The sequence below is a fragment of the Amphibalanus amphitrite genome, unplaced genomic scaffold (assembly GCF_019059575.1).
Source record: "Amphibalanus amphitrite isolate SeventyFive unplaced genomic scaffold, NRLGWU_Aamphi_draft 000509F_arrow, whole genome shotgun sequence".
NCBI lineage: Eukaryota > Metazoa > Arthropoda > Thecostraca > Balanomorpha > Balanidae > Amphibalanus > Amphibalanus amphitrite.
The window spans coordinates 10,004-25,626 of record NW_024882003.1 but is presented as its reverse complement, the minus strand read 5'-3'; the positions used below and the strand labels follow the sequence as shown (position 1 = coordinate 25,626).

Genomic DNA, 15,623 nt, shown 5'->3' with positions numbered 1-15,623 from the left:
GTCACATCTCCTTGAAAGCGAGAAACAGCCAACGCGACCAACAGTCCGCGACTCGCAGCGTCCACCCGTTTCTTTGTACTGGAGCTAAGCGCGAGCAACACGACTATTCTGGTCCTAAGCAGCGTCAACGCTACAGTCGGGTTCACACGGGAGCACCGGACGCGAAACACATCTGCCGTCCCACACTTTACAGGGATTCTCATTCCGTCAGATCGAGCTGAAACTGAGCCTCTAGGGGCGCCGAGCCGCGGCCTCATTATAGTTTTAGTTAGTTTAACTCGGCCAAAGTCGCTGTCGGTTCATTTCAGTCGCGTTCAGTCGAGCGTCGATGTCGTTTCATTTCCTTCAGTGTCTCTGAGCGCTCCGGTCGCTGCTGTACCCATCTGTTCTCGCCGGACTGGGCTGGCGGGGGCGGCGATAGCGCGCAGCTGGCTCCTCCGGCGCCTCGGGCCGCTCTCCGACGGGTCGTAACGGTACCGACGGCGGCAGAGCCCCACCCCTCCTCCTCCCTCTCTCCTCTCTCCGAACGGCCCCCGCCCTCGTTGGCAATCCACACACTCACTGCCGAAAAAGGAGGCAGATCGAGATTCACTCGATCGACCGAATCTCGAGATGACCACGGAAAAACTGGAGAGAAGGTCGGCGCGCTAAAACCTCACCAGCTCGCAACATCGACACGTAAAGGCACTAAGCAGCAATTAGCTGAGCGGCGGCTGAAGCAGGGTTTGGGTACCACACAGCAGTGTCCTGCAGCCAGAGAATGGCACAGATTTCTCCACCAGACCTGTCTGACAGACTGGCGGCTGTCAGCTGATACAATTCACCTGGCTCTCCTGAGAGGTGACTATCGGGGGCAGTGAACAATACTGTTTTACTTCTTCCGGAACTCTAGGAACCAGCTATCTCGCTGACACTGCAACAGAAACACCCGTCTACGTCTAGGAGATATTCCTATCAACGCTGGGCCCGGGCAGATCCTACCAACACGCCAAAGACAGCGCATCGTCCTATCACCTCTGCAGCTCACTACTGCTCTGTCAGTCAGTCACAACCATCTGTGCGCTCACACACCGCTATTCCCCCAGGGGGACAGCCCTACCACCTCAGACCAGTGTCACCGCCGAGCCGACCCGTTTGGCAGAGAGTGAGGCCAGCAGCCTGGCGCCGAGCTGGGGCCAGCGGCGCGCCGCCAGGTAGCCCAGCACGGCGGAGACCAGCGCCCAGCCGGTGAGCCGGCCGGCCCAGCGCGCGGCCGGCGCTGACACCACCAGGTCGGCCGGCACGTGATCGGAGGCGCCGCGCACCTGGGGAGAGAAAAGGGGTCAGACGAAACTGAAGACACAAGGGAGGGAGAGGTCAGAGGCACAGCGCACCTGGAGACGCAGGAGGGAGGGGAGGTCAGGGGTCAGATATCACAGACGCCGCACACCTGGAGACACAGAGGGGAGGGGGAGGTCAGTGGTCAGATGGGAGCCGGTCAGCAGTCAGCGTTTGGCGGTCAACGGTCGGAAGTCAGCGGCTGTGGACAGTGGTCAGATGTCGGGGGTGGCCGCCAGTGGTCAATGCCCATCGGATCATAGGTCATTTGTCTTGATCGACGATCAGCGATGGGTCAGGGTCGGGGGGTCGTCAGTCATCCCTCAAAGTTCAGCTTTCATCGATTCACAGTAACATGGAGACTCTGAGACACGACGTAATGTGGAGACAGCGCACCGAGGCACCGTCAGATCAGTAGATATACATACCAATACCCTTTCACTAGCTAGGTTATATTCAATAAACACAAATCTAGTCTATGAATGGAGATACATAGGTGAAGCATAAGGCCACAAATTGGCCTGCAGATACACCACTGGAATGAATATGAATGAAGCAATGAAGCGTAAATTATCTCATTCACGGTATATAATACGCACATAAATACAGTGATCACATATACCTAAACACAGAAATCAGACGGCGTGACACGCCGTAACGCCGTCTGATTTCTCTAGTTTACCTTCTCAGTCGGTAACTAGAGGTGGGAGAGAGTTACAGCGTCACGGCGCAGATCTTTGGATCGTCTGTGCTATACCTATATCGAGGAGTAAATGATAGAGTATATCAGCATTCAGCATTGAGTTTAGGATTATCATTCATCATCTCTCAAAACATTAATATAGTATTTTCTTGACGGAGACTTTGCTGTGCATTGTTCATTCAACAATACGCATCATCGTATTTTTCTTCGGAAACAACACACGAAATGCTGCTCTGCTTCTCCGAAATTTTTGTCACGGAACCCAGCTGCGTCGAAAACGAGCCATTTTAGCACTGACCGCCGACAGCGCATTGCGTGCGATACATATACCTAGTCTCTGTGCAGCGCGCATACCTCGGGGACCGATTGCAATTTCTGTGGCAACACGCTAACAGCGAGCTGAAACGCTATGATAGATACGTACACTTTAAACAAAGCATTGATCACTGTGAATACCCGTACAGTGATATCATTCAATCGTGTAGCACATCCGGCACGGCCTCGTATATCTGCTGAGAATACACTGACCTACAGATCAGAACAAAGGCAGTCCCTATCCAATATATTATTCCTTTATTTATGCATCACAGCCATAATCTGAGAGCGTAGGTACTGCAGAATCAATCGTCTGACTTCGAAATCACCAACCGGATCGGTAGCGGCTTTGGAGTTACTGTCCTGCAAACAATACCCGTTTTCAACAAAATCACAGACCCTGAAACACAGGCCCAAGCATGAACCACATTGCAGTTGGTCAAGTAGAGATAACCACAGATCACAGCCCGTAAAATCGCTGCAGCCAGACTCATAAAAGCTCCGCCCGTACAGGTTTCGTAACGGCTGACTGCACCCACCCCATGAACAGAGACGGTCTGTATGGTTCGACCTCCGGCTACCGACCATCAGTTCGATATCAGCCGAGAGCACTCGGCGGACCTCTCACCGCCGCCTCTGAGTCAGCAGAGGAGGGGAGCCCCGGCCGCTTCTCGACCAGCGCGGCCGACTCTCAGCACACCTGTCTGCACTCTCCGCTCAGCAATCAGCCCGCGGAGGGGCGCCCCGGCTACCTCTCTACCAGTGCGGCCGACTCAGCACACCTGTCTGCACTGTCCGTTTAGCAATCAGCCGGGGAGGGGCGCCCCGGCCCCTCTCCACCAACTCCGTCCACCTGTCTGCGCAGACAGTCGGCAATCAGCCGCTACCCCGGACACAGTGTCGCCCGTCTGGCGTCTCCGTCAGCCGCGCCGTCTAATCTGCGCGCCGATGGGACGGTAAAAACGACTCATTAGAGAGATTGGCCCCGGCTGGCGGCCGGCCCGTGCGACCGGCGCCCTATGTGACGGCCAGGAGCCCTCGCCAGACGCGCAGGAAAGACAATGGACGCACCCGGACGGCGGCCAGCGACGGCCAAAGGTCAAGGACAACGGCGCCCCATTATCTCCCCAACAAGGTCGAATGCGCACATGGGACCGAACAGAATGACCACTCATCCTGCACTGAACGGACATGCTTCGTCGCAGTATTCTGCAAGTATATCGCAGTACTTGACAGAAGGTCGCCCTACGAAAGCGTGCAGCACACCAGACTCTCCTGCTGCTCCCCCACTCTCCCTTTGCCCGCTGGGCACCTCTGTCGCTCTCCAACCGCCCACTACCCCTCTCCACCCCGCCCACCCTCCGCTCTCCACCCCGCCCACCCTCCGCTCTTCATCCCATCCTACTCTCTGCTCTCCACCCGCCCACCGCGCCGCCGCGCTGGCAGCTCGCTCGACACCACCACCAGTACAACTTGGGAGACGTATATGACGCGTTTAATCAAAGTAGCCCGAGCGTCCCACGCAGGATTATAACCCAGCTTTACTGGAAAGTTTTAAACTGGGCTCATACATGTAATATTGGCACGGCCGCATCCGTCTTCCAGTAATCCCTCTGAGAAGATCGGGGCTGAGATAGGGGGCAATATGTCGGGGAGAGGTGCCAAATGGGATGGCTTTAAGCAATGTGGGCAAAAGAGACGATTGAGGAAAAAGGCGTGGCGAGCTTGACAGACACCCACTGCCCAGTAAAGAGTGAATACTTTCTTGTTAAAGGCACCGCAAACTAAAATATTGTTCAAAAGATGTGTTAAGTCCCAGGGGACGCTAAAAACGGAGATAAAAAGAGAAAACGACTTATTCAGATTAGCACAACAGCTTAGCTACTACTTAACTTATTTTATTTTTTCCTTCAACCGCGAAAAAGTAAAAAATGCATGACAGTTTAAAGGAAGGACGGAAGAAAAACGTGGGAGAACAAATACGATAGAGAAGAGAGAGGAAAGAGGGGAGAGAGAGAGAGAAAGAGAGTGACGGAGGAGATAAAGACAGAATGTAAACAGAATGAAGATAGAAAGAAGAAAGATAAAGATAGAGGAGGGATTGAAAGAAGAAAGACATACAGAAGAAAGAAGAGAGCGCGACTGAGAGGAGAGAGCTGCGGTGTGGTCGAGATTAGCGGCGTCGGGCCACCGGTGCGACCTCGACTGACAGTTTAACAGCCGGCGGCTATCGACCGACCGCCCACCCCACCGCCCACCGCCCAGGCGGAGGCGGAGGCGGAGGCGGAGGCGGTGGCGGTCCGATAGCCGCCGGAGGAGGAGGTGCCGGCGGCCGGCGGGGCGTGCAAACAGCGCCGAGCACAGATAGCGCCGCGAGTCCGGCCGCCCAGGAGCCGCCGGAGGGCGACTGATAACCTATCGGCGCGCACACGCCCCGAGAGCGTGAGGAGCCGCCAGCGGGATTCGTACCGGTCAGATGTCAAGGACAGGAACAGCTACTGCTGAGCGGAGCTTAGCCAGAATAAGGAGTTTGAATGACCCGTACCGCCCGGCGTGCTGGGGCCGGGGTGGCATGTTTTCATTAGATCTCGTGTATGTCAGAATGCGTATCTGGTTTAAGGAATATCTCAGTAAGCAGGTTGTGTCTGAGAACACTGATCAGTGATCAGCGCAAGAGATCGGACACTCAGGTCAGATACAACTTAGAAGGATGCATTCATTCACGTAACAATGATTTGCGAAGAAGGTTAATCTATGCAGATAGGCCATGGAAGAGCAACCAAAGTCAATGCAGCATGTGGATGGTTCGAAACTCAAGCAATTTGAACTTTCGGGAGAGCAGGGGCATCCGGCGTGAAATAATTTTCAGACCGACTGCCGGGTTTCTAATAAACCGCGTGGACCTGACACTTCTCATAGATCAGTGACGGCGTTTAATTTCTAAGCAGTTCAAAGTTAGTAGGGGGCCTCCCGTCCAAATATTTCAATATCCGGTCGCCGGAGTCGCCCATGCCATTATATTGAGATTTAGAGATCCAGCTATAACACCGCACATTATGTCAAGATATGCTGACCAGCATATGTGCTGGGAAATGAATGGATCATATGGATTTGAAGAAAACAAGACGAATGAGCATGTTGGCTAGAATGAAGCTATTCAGGGACAGATCATTCAAATCCCGAAAAGTTTCCCCAGGAACAGTTGTTTCACGTTTAGTTGTACTTGTGCATAAGAAGCGAGATCGCAAGTCATTTAGCTCAAGCATATAAACCTCACGCACTCTAGCATCGACTCTATTGTGACACTATCAGATCAAGGAGCAGAACGACATTCCGTGCATTCAGATTAGAAAGATAAGAATGTCACACTTCGAAAAGTTGGGCGATCTAGTCAGGGGCGTAACTACATACAGCGTAATGGGGGAGGACAGTGCTTTTCTTTGTCATTTAATATCTGCCACTTACTATTGAAGAGCTACCAACATTTTGATAGCGGCACTTACATACATGCCATCTGAAGACCCTTCAGAAGAACAGTTTTTTATGTTTTGCGGTGAGTAAATGAAAAAGCTAATGAAAATTTCAACTAAGTGACGAGAAGAATGATAAATAAGATGGCACTGGCATCGTTGCCGACACAGTGATATTGGAGGAAATTATGTGGAGGGCCAGATGAGACCAATGTACTGTTGAGCCCCCGTAGAGAAGGTGCAAGAGCACCGATCTCAGCCGGCGCCGATCTGCGGATCCTCTCGACCTACCGACAATCAAGAAGTGCTGTCGCCACTGAGACCTGTCTTACATTATCAGCGTGCCATAAACCACGGCGGACGCCGGTGGCTGGCAGGGGCTCTGCCGGCCCCGGCAATCAGATCGCGGTGAACGGCGCAGGTCGCCACTACTCTCCGCGCTGCGCGACAATACACCGCGGTGCTGTGATCCTGAACAGAGCTGTGGCAGTGTGAAATACGTCTTCGGAGCAAAATTTCTTAACATGTGTGCCAACGAACAACAGAAGGGTGGTTAGTAGAGAGTGCGTAAAAGTGGCAACGGTGTAAGGGACACGAAACTGCGGGGGTTGATCGAAGCCGTGCTACAGGACAGCTAGCTTTAAGATGGCGCCCGTATTTACGCTGGCTCTGCGGAGTGTAGACTTTGGGGACGGGCCGATGGAAATCGTCGACATCCAAGGACTGGAGGCGCAGCTGGAGCGCAAGGAAGCTGTCAAGGGTGAGGACGGCAAGACCACGCTCGTGCATCAGCACACGTTCACCGTTCACTCCTTGCGAAACGCGTTCGTCGTTCCAGTCAAGGACAAGTCGTTCTTCGAGATCACGCTCAGTTTCAAGTCTGGCAGCAAGCTGCAGACGCTAGTGGCTGCCAACACCTTGTTGCAAAAGTGCGAGGACAACAAACAGAACCATGCGCAAGTGGTGCTCAAGCTCAAGCCCTCCGGTAAGCTGAACCTCCGAGTGAAGCTGGCTGATGATGGCGAGAGCGACGAAACACCCGAAGGCATGGAGATTGAAACTCAGACAGCCACTCCCGCAAGGCGCGGGGCAGTCAAACACCTCAAGGTTCATGAGGTGCGCGGCCACAAATTCGTCGCCAAGTTCTTCCGCCAGTTCACCTTCTGTGCCTTTTGCCACAAGTTCATGTGGGGCTTCAAGAAGCAGGGCTACCAGTGCCAGCAGTGTCAGTGCTCAGTTCATCGCGACTGCCACGGCAAAATCCTGTCACGTTGTCCGGGCTCTGCCGCCGAGAGTGAGCAGAGCGTCATTCTGCGAGAACGCTTCAACATCAACATCCCGCACCGTATGAAGGTGCACAGTTACCGCACACCGACGTTCTGCGATCATTGCGGTACACTGCTGTACGGCCTGATCCGACAGGGTCTACAGTGCGAAGTGTGCGAACTCAATTGCCACAAGAAATGCGAAGCCATGCTGCCAAACCTCTGCGGCATCAACCAGGAGAAGTTGCAAGACATGCTCAAAATTGTCCGCGAAGAATCAACGCGCCCGAAGAAAGGAAGCACAGACAACCGACTGGAGCCAATCAAGGAGACTGACGGTCCGGTACAGATTAGTGACGAGGCGGTACAACTGCCTCCGCGTGAAGAGAAACCCGACAGAAAGGACTCCCTGGCGCTCATCGAGCCACCACCAGAGCCGAGCGTACCCAGCTTCACCGTCAACGACTTCAACATGCTGAAGGTTCTCGGCAAGGGCAGCTTCGGGAAGGTCATGCTCGCAGAGATGAAGATTGTGCCTAACCGATCATTCGCCATCAAGTGTCTCAAGAAAGATGTGGTCCTCGACGACGATGATGTTGACTGCACGCTGATCGAGCGAAATGTGCTGGCGATGGGCACGCAGCACCCATTCCTTTGCAGTCTCTTCTGTACGTTCCAGTCGCCGTCTCATCTCTTCTTCGTCATGGAGTTCCTCAATGGTGGAGACCTCATGTTCCACATCCAGCAAGCGGGACGCTTCGAGCAGGACCGCGCTCGCTTCTATGCCGCTGAAGTGCTCTGTGGTCTTCAGTTTCTCCATTCGCACAATATTGTCTACCGTGACATCAAGCTTGACAATATCGTGCTGGACTCGGATGGTCACGCGCGCATCGTGGACATGGGTCTATGTCGAATGAACGTGTCTGACCAGAACCGCTGCGCCACGTTCTGTGGCACACCCGACTACCTGGCGCCCGAGATCGTGAAGGGCAAGCGCTACGACCAGGCCGTCGACTGGTGGTCGTTCGGAATCCTCCTTTACGAGATGCTGATCGGACGGTCGCCGTTCTCGGGAACGGACGAGGACGAGCTGTTCTGGTCCATCTGCAACGAGGACGTCTACTATCCGCGCTACCTCACAGTTCAGGCGAAGGAGGTTCTAGGGCTGCTCCTTGTCCGAGAACCAGAGAAACGACTGGGCATGCCCGGATGTCCGGCAGGCAGCATCCGCGATCAGGTCTTTTTCAAGTCGATCAACTGGGAGAAACTGGAAAAGAAGAGGGTGCAGCCACCGGTAAAACCAAGGGTAAAGAACTCGCGTGACTGGTCATGCTTCGACAAGACGTTCCTGCGAGAGACACCGGCGCTTACTGTGATGGACAAGGAAATCATGAAAACTATCGACCACGACATATTCAGCGACTTCGCCTACGTCAACGAAGCCATGTTCCACGACGTCACGACAGATGCCAGGAAGATGTCGAAGGCCGAGGCGCCAAACCGAAAAATCTCAAAGCAGCAAGAAGGTGAGAAGGCACTCATGCTAAAGCTTCTCAACGACAACCGCAGTCTAACGGGCAACAAGGCCTCTCACCGTAAGATCTCTGCGCCAACCCCAACAGGGCTTCTGCCACCGCCAGGCAAGACACCGACCGGCTCGCCCAACCGCAAAATATCAGTTCCAACGCCGGTCTCTGCACCAGCCGGTGTTCAAAACGACTCTCCCCTCCAAGCCAGAAACAGGAAAATCTCTGCTCCAGTCGGCGGCATGGTGCGCAAGATTTCCAAGGCACTCGGCCGGAGTTCTGACTCTACGGACGGCGCCGCCAGCAGTCCGCAGGGCAAATACGGAAAATCCCGGGACGAGTGTCCTCCCAGTCCACGACCGAAGCATGACAGCTCGCCGAGCCCAAAGCCGCGTGACAGGTCACGCAGTCCCAGGCCAGCTGATGGACACTCGCGCAGTCTGCGGCCAGGCGACGGCCGATCTCGCTCCAGAAGTCCGGCGCCGCGCGGTGCCGACTCAGGATACCGCTCGGACCGCAGCGCGCGCTCGCCGCGGCCCCGCTCGCGCAGTCCCGACGTCAGAAAGGCAGCCTCAGCACGGGGCCGCTCACCGTCGCCTAACCCCCGAACGAAGGACGCCTCCGCGCGGAGAGGCCGCTCCAAGAGTCCGTCTCCGCGTGCGTCCGGCGCTCGTTCGCCGAGTCCGGCGCCGGGGAGGAAGGCAGCGTCTGGTGGGAGCTCGCGACTGCGTCACACCAAGTCAGCCAACACTCTGGGAGTGAACGGACATGATGCAGGCCAAGGAAAACCGGGCCGGCAGAGCTCCAACAGACTTCGACCGCCGTCAAGGTGATGCGATATGACACATAACTGCGAACAGGAGACTTTGGTGATGCGTTTGTCGCGTAGGGCGAACGTGTTATAAGCTGTTTGCCATTTGCTGGACAAATGTGTTACGCTAATGACGAACCAGAAAGTATTAACAGCACACGTCCGGGCCGAGGCTTGCGAGTTCTGTGAGTGGACTGAAGTCGTCGAAGGGTTGATACCAGCACCTTAAAATGCAGGAACCTTGTGTTCTAGTTCACTGACAGCAACGCAATGAACATACTGAACTGATGAACATACTGTTTGTGATGCAAAAGGTTCAAAATATGCAATGTGCACGAATAGTTTCAGAACTGACTGCCATGCAACGACCGTAGAATTCGGCTCGACACCATAGCTGTGGAGCAGTGCCGTAGGATTGATCACTGTATATATACATGTGTAAACTTGACTAAATCTGCCACAAAATAGGTGACTAATTGATTCGATTCATGTTTTGCTGTCCGAGTTGCCTTAACTTGTGCTTTCCTTTCCAAAAATGCATTTAAAAAAACACCTCTGTTTTGAGGCAGCATGTTGCTTGATAACGTTGAAATAAATAACACTTATAATCCCTTTTTCATTCCGGCATGTTTCCGCTCCTTGACCGAACTGAATAATTGTTGATGCATGCTGATTGTCAGGAGTATTGATGACGTGTCTGAACTCTGATATTCCTCGAATTCCGATAGTTTTACCTACCTCCGCGACAAAAGGTTCCGAGCTTTAAGTGCTTCCGCCTAATCAGAATTAACGGCAGACTTGCAACGGGCAGCCCGTTGGCCAGAGCTTTCCTTGACCCAGACCATTATCTAAAACAAGCCTGCACTTCACAGCACGTGTTGGTCCATTTCACATCCGCCGTCAACTAAAAGAGCAGCTGACCTGACGTGCGACAGCTGCCGCCTAGAGCGCCGTCGCTGCCTGTTGCATAGTCAACACTGCAATGGAACGTGACCGTCAACGTGAATGGAACGTGACTGTCACCGTACACGTTGTAGCTATATTGAAAAGATTCCAGACTTTGCCGAGATTAATAAACGGACACATGAATGAGACACAGCTCCTTCCTGATCATAAATAAAAGTTAGCTAGCGTCAGATTTTCAATAAACTATGAACTACGCTTGATGCTTTGCAGTCTTTGCACAGACCGAACGCTATTAATCGCGTTAGTTGATCGAAACATTCCAACTTTTTAGGTACATGTGAGTCCGAACTCCGATCAACCCTTTGCACCAGGCACGGTTGTGCCGTTTCCAGCGCGGAGAGGACAGTGTCATCAGCGCAGACACAGCACCTGGCGACGCTGGGAAAGTCCGCCAGCCACCCCGCTCCCGGCGTCACTGCCGACATTCCGCACTGGTGACGTCATACTCCACCTATCGTGGCAGTGACGTCACACACGGCTGGGCTGATTCACGGAGGAGAGGGGGGAGGGGCAGCGACCGCTTACTGTCTTTACCAACACTACACAGATGGAAAAAGCCGAACCACTAGTCACTACTTAATACTTATAGCTTAGGCATTCAAGCATTATTATGATAACATTTACGTAAAGTTGTGAAACAAAAGAGGACTGGGCTATCAGACAACGCGCGAGTAGTTATGGTACGGTTATGGTGCAGCAACTCAAAAATTGTTTGCCTTTCGTGAAATGTCAAATGTAAAAACGTGAGCAACGGACAATGAATATGATTGTATCGTGGCACCTTACCACTATATTCCGAGTATGTGGCGTGCGATGCGGAGAGAAAACAGACTAAATGAAGGTTGACAGCAACAGAAGTAATCCGCGACCCTCATGGCGGGGAAGCGTGAAGTCACGGTGAGATACAGCCGCGTGAGACGAAAACAAAGCTTTGTGCAAGTCATGTATTTTCGAAAACACACTCGCAAGGTATGAACACCATGCAAGAACTGATTTACCATTCTTAATCTGCTGCGGACATTTATTAACACGAATCAAACAGGCACTCATCACAATAATATCAAAAGTAAAACATGATTCGGCAATCAATGATATGTTATAAGTACGTCTTGTCCGTTGCACAAGTGGCATACAGCACATAATGAAGTTCCCCATGGTGAACGATTCATTTAAATCTGTGACGATGTTCGCTCGCCGTCTCTGCATTCGCAGCGCGGTAGGTATCATACACAAGGAACCCTACCAGCTCACACCTGAGTTTGCCGCATTGGCATTGCAACATACGTTGATTCACATCGGACATTTCACTGCCCGTGATAACTGGACAACGGAGAGTAAACACAAAATGGACCAGCCATTCCACCAACCAGGGCAGAGTCATAGTGAGCTTGATCCCTGCCGTATCACCCTCCATCGTTTCACATCGTCACATCGCGTCAGTCACATCGAGGTTTAGCCAGAGAGCAAGAGAGAAGAAACCCGGCATCATCAGCATCATCTCGGGTGCTGCCTTTCTCGGGAGCACTTTACAACCAGTGGCCAGGTCTAGCATGCCACAACAATGCATTTTATCACCGCGAAGGTGGCCGTAGGGAGGGCTCCTGCTGCGCCGGAGACCTCTGTCGCCCCTCCGGGCTGCGGCGACCAGGCGTCCAGCCCTTGCTGGCGTCGTGTCCGTTCACTGTCAGTGTGTTGGGGGAACGAAGGTCAGCCAGCGTCGGAGACGGACTCTTCGACCGACCTCTGGTGGCCGAGGGGTCCTTCGCCTTGGAATTCGGCGAGGGGGAGCGGCGGCGCGGCGAGCTGGCACTAAGATCGGAGCGGTATCCGGAGTCCGCTCCACGCATCAATGGACTCCCAGAGCGAGAGCGGCTCTCGTGGGACCGCACGCTGTCTGCGTGGGCGTCCGTCGGCGTGGGACTGCGAGATCGGTTTCGCGCTTGGGGACTCGGCGAGCGAGCAGGGCTCGAGCTACGACTTGGCGGTGACGGGCTCTTGGCTCTTCCACCAGAGCCATCTGTAGAGTCGGTTCCTCGGCCGAGGACGTTGGAGATCTTGCGCATCACACCACTAACAGGAGCTGAGATCTTCCTGTTTCTTGCCTGGGTCGCTGTAGCTTCAGAGTCGATAGATTGCGCAGATATGTCTGTCGGGACAGATATCTTTCGACCGGGGCAGCTGGAAGACTTGCTACCTGGTGGAGGGAAAAGACCATGGGGTGTAGGCGCAGACATCTTTCGGTGAGGGGCCTTGCTTCCCGTTAGGTTGCGCTTGTCATTGAGAAGCTTCAACATGAGCGCTTTCTCGCTATCCGCCTGTTTTGATGTCTTACGGCTCGGTGGATCACCCTTCGACATCTTCCTGCCATCCATCTTTACATCTTGGAACATGACCTCGTTTACGTAAGCGAAGTCACGGAAGATGTTGTGGTCGATGGTCTTCATGATTTCCTTGTCCATCACAGTGAGCGCTGGCGTCTCTCGCAGGAACGTCTTGTCAAAGCATGACCAGTCGCGCGAGTTCTTCAATCTCGGTTTCACCGGCGGTGGCAGCTTCTTCTTTTCCAGTTTCTCCCAGTTGATCGACTTGAAGAAGACCTGATCGCGGATTCTGCCCGCCAGACATCCGGGCATACCCAGTCGCTTCTCCGGGTCTCGGAGTAGCAGCAATCCCAGCAGCTCTTTCGCCTGAACTGAGAGGTAGCGTGGATAGTAGACGTCCTCGTTGCAGATGGACCAGAACAGCTCGTCCTCGTCCGTTCCCGAGAACGGCGACCGTCCGATCAGCATCTCGTAAAGGAGGATTCCGAACGACCACCAGTCGACGGCCTGGTCGTAGCGCTTGCCCTTCACGATCTCGGGCGCCAGGTAGTCGGGTGTGCCACAGAACGTGGCGCAGCGGTTCTGGTCAGACACGTTCATTCGACATAGACCCATGTCCACGATGCGCGCGTGACCATCCGAGTCCAGCACGATATTGTCCAGCTTGATGTCACGGTAGACAATATTGTGCGAATGGAGAAACTGAAGACCACAGAGCACTTCAGCGGCATAGAAGCGAGCACGGTCCTGCTCGAAGCGTCCCGCCAGCTGGATGTGGAACATGAGGTCTCCACCATTGAGGAACTCCATGACGAAGAAGAGATGGGACGGCGACTGGAAAGTGCAGAAGAGGTGGCAAATGAACGGGTGACGAGTGCCCATCGCCATCACGTTACGCTCGATCAGCGTGCAGTCAACATCATCGTCGTCGAGGACAACGTCTTTCTTGAGACATTTGATGGCAAATGATTGGTTCGGCACATTCTTCATTTCTGCCAGCATGACCTTTCCGAAGCTTCCCTTGCCGAGTACCTTCAGCATTTTGAAGTCATCGACACAGTAGCCCTGCTCGCTGGCCTCAGATTCGGTGGACGTGGCATAGTAGGTGTCATCGTGTTGCAGTGAAGAGGGTGCATCGCTGGCACCCGTTCCTTCACCCTCTGTGATCGGCTGCAGGGAGAGCTCGCCCGGGACTTTCTTCGGGCGCTTCGAGTCTTGGACTTGTTTTAGCATTTCCTGCAGTTGCTTTTGATCGACCCCACACAGGTTCGGCAACAAGCTCTGGCACTTTTTGTGGCAGTTGATACCACACGACTCGCACTGCACGCCCTGCCGAAACAGTCCGTAGAGTAGCGTGCCACACTGATCGCAGAACGTCGGCGTGCGGTAGCTGTGCACCTTCATACGGTGCGGAATGTTGATATTGAAGCGTTCTCGCAGGATGACGCTTTGCTCACTCTCGGCGGCAGAGCCCGGACAACGTGACAGGATTTTGCCGTGGCAGTCGCGGTGAACTGAGCACTGGCACTGCTGGCACTGGTAGCCCTGCTTCTTGAAGCCCCACATGAACTTGTGGCAGAAGGCACAGAAGGTGAACTGGCGGAAGAACTTCGCGACGAACTTGTGGCCGCGCACCTCGTAAACCTTGAGGTGTTTGACCGCCCCGCGCCTGGCGGGAGCGGCTGTCTGAGTTTCGATCTCCGTGCCCTCGGGTGTGTCGTCGCCTTCACCGTCATCTGTTACTTTTACACGTATGTTCAGCTTGCCGGAGGGCTTGAGCTTGAGCATCACCTGCGCATGGTTTTGTTTAGTATCCTCGCACTTCTGCAATAGAGTGGTGGCAGCTACAAGTGTGCGCAGTTTGCTGCCAGACTTGAAGCTGAGCGTGATCTCGAAGAACGACTTGTCTTTGACTGGTACGACGAACGCGTTTCGCAAGGAGTGAACGGTGAACGTGTGCTGATGCACGAGCGTGGTCTTGCCGTCCTCACCCTTGACAGCTTCCTTGCGTTCCAGCTGCGCCTCCAGTCCTTGGATGTCGACGATCTCTATCGGCCCGTCCCCAAAGTCCATACTCCGCAGAGCCAGCGTAAAGACTGGCGCCATCTTGTTGATGATGATGAACGTCCAGCACAAACACACAGTTTTAGCCTCAGGGAGACGAGTTCACTACCACATTTCTCACAGTGAAGACCTCATTGGAAAGCACCGATGTTCTTTCACTGTTTATCAGCTGGCCATTGCGAAATATCGCACCGACCTTCACTCATAAAACTTCTTATGGACACACCAAACCAGCTCACGTTAGGCCGCTGCACTCGCTGTTTCACTATCGACAAGTTCCGGCACAAATACGTCACAACACACCACGAACGCTCTCTGCGGCCACAAATCACCACCCGGCTGGCTGTCAGCCGGCGACCGTTTTATCCTGCGCCGCCCACCGTCTGTGTCCACCTGAGCCGCCGCCGGGCCGTCCTGTTTACGATCCCCAGATATCCCAAGACAAAACCTCTCAGTGCGACGATTAGCGCAATCTAATCGGGCGCTCGAGCGGCGCGGCGGCCGCGCGGAGGACGGGACACGGAGTGGCGCGCGGCACCGCCGGCCGCCAGCCCCGCGCCGTGACCTTTCGCGTGACGTCACCGTGGACTGGCCCGCGCCGCGCACTGCTGGATGAAAGGGAGCGTGCTGGAGCGGCCGTGGTACGCGGGCTGTTGGCCGGTGTGTGGCAGGTAACGGTAGCTTAGCCGCAGCGGCGGCGATGTGACCAATGCATGGCGACAACCTGCACCGTGACGCAGCACGCGACAGGCGCGTGACGCGAGGGTCACAGTGACTGCGTGACACTGCTTCACCCCGGGGAGTGGGGCGGGGACACGCACACTGGCAGCGCCGTGCCACGGGAGGAGGGCCATTTGCGATGCAC

At 54.4% G+C, this 15,623-nt stretch overlaps 2 protein-coding genes across 2 annotated transcripts; one reads left to right on the top strand and one right to left on the bottom strand.

Moving 5' to 3' along the window:
- Nucleotides 1-6,413: 6,413 nt before the first annotated feature.
- Nucleotides 6,414-10,042, top strand: LOC122392976 (putative protein kinase C delta type homolog). Its single transcript, XM_043388382.1, has one exon. The coding sequence runs from the start codon at nt 6,451-6,453 to the stop codon at nt 9,427-9,429; it is 2,979 nt and encodes a 992-aa protein (XP_043244317.1). The 5' UTR covers nt 6,414-6,450; the 3' UTR covers nt 9,430-10,042.
- A 1,260-nt stretch (nt 10,043-11,302) lies between these two features.
- LOC122392977 (putative protein kinase C delta type homolog) lies at nt 11,303-15,269 on the bottom strand. Its single transcript, XM_043388384.1, has one exon. It carries the CDS (start codon nt 14,798-14,800, stop codon nt 11,945-11,947), a length of 2,856 nt encoding a protein of 951 aa, XP_043244319.1. The 5' UTR covers nt 14,801-15,269; the 3' UTR covers nt 11,303-11,944.
- Between the last annotated feature and the right edge of the window lie 354 nt (nt 15,270-15,623).

Excerpts from the sequence above, each read along its gene's own strand:
- LOC122392977 (XM_043388384.1), bottom strand. The coding sequence starts at position 14,800 with ATGGCGCCAGTCTTTACGCTGGCTCTGCGGAGTATGGACTTTGGGGAC.
- LOC122392976 (XM_043388382.1), top strand. The coding sequence starts at position 6,451 with ATGGCGCCCGTATTTACGCTGGCTCTGCGGAGTGTAGACTTTGGGGAC.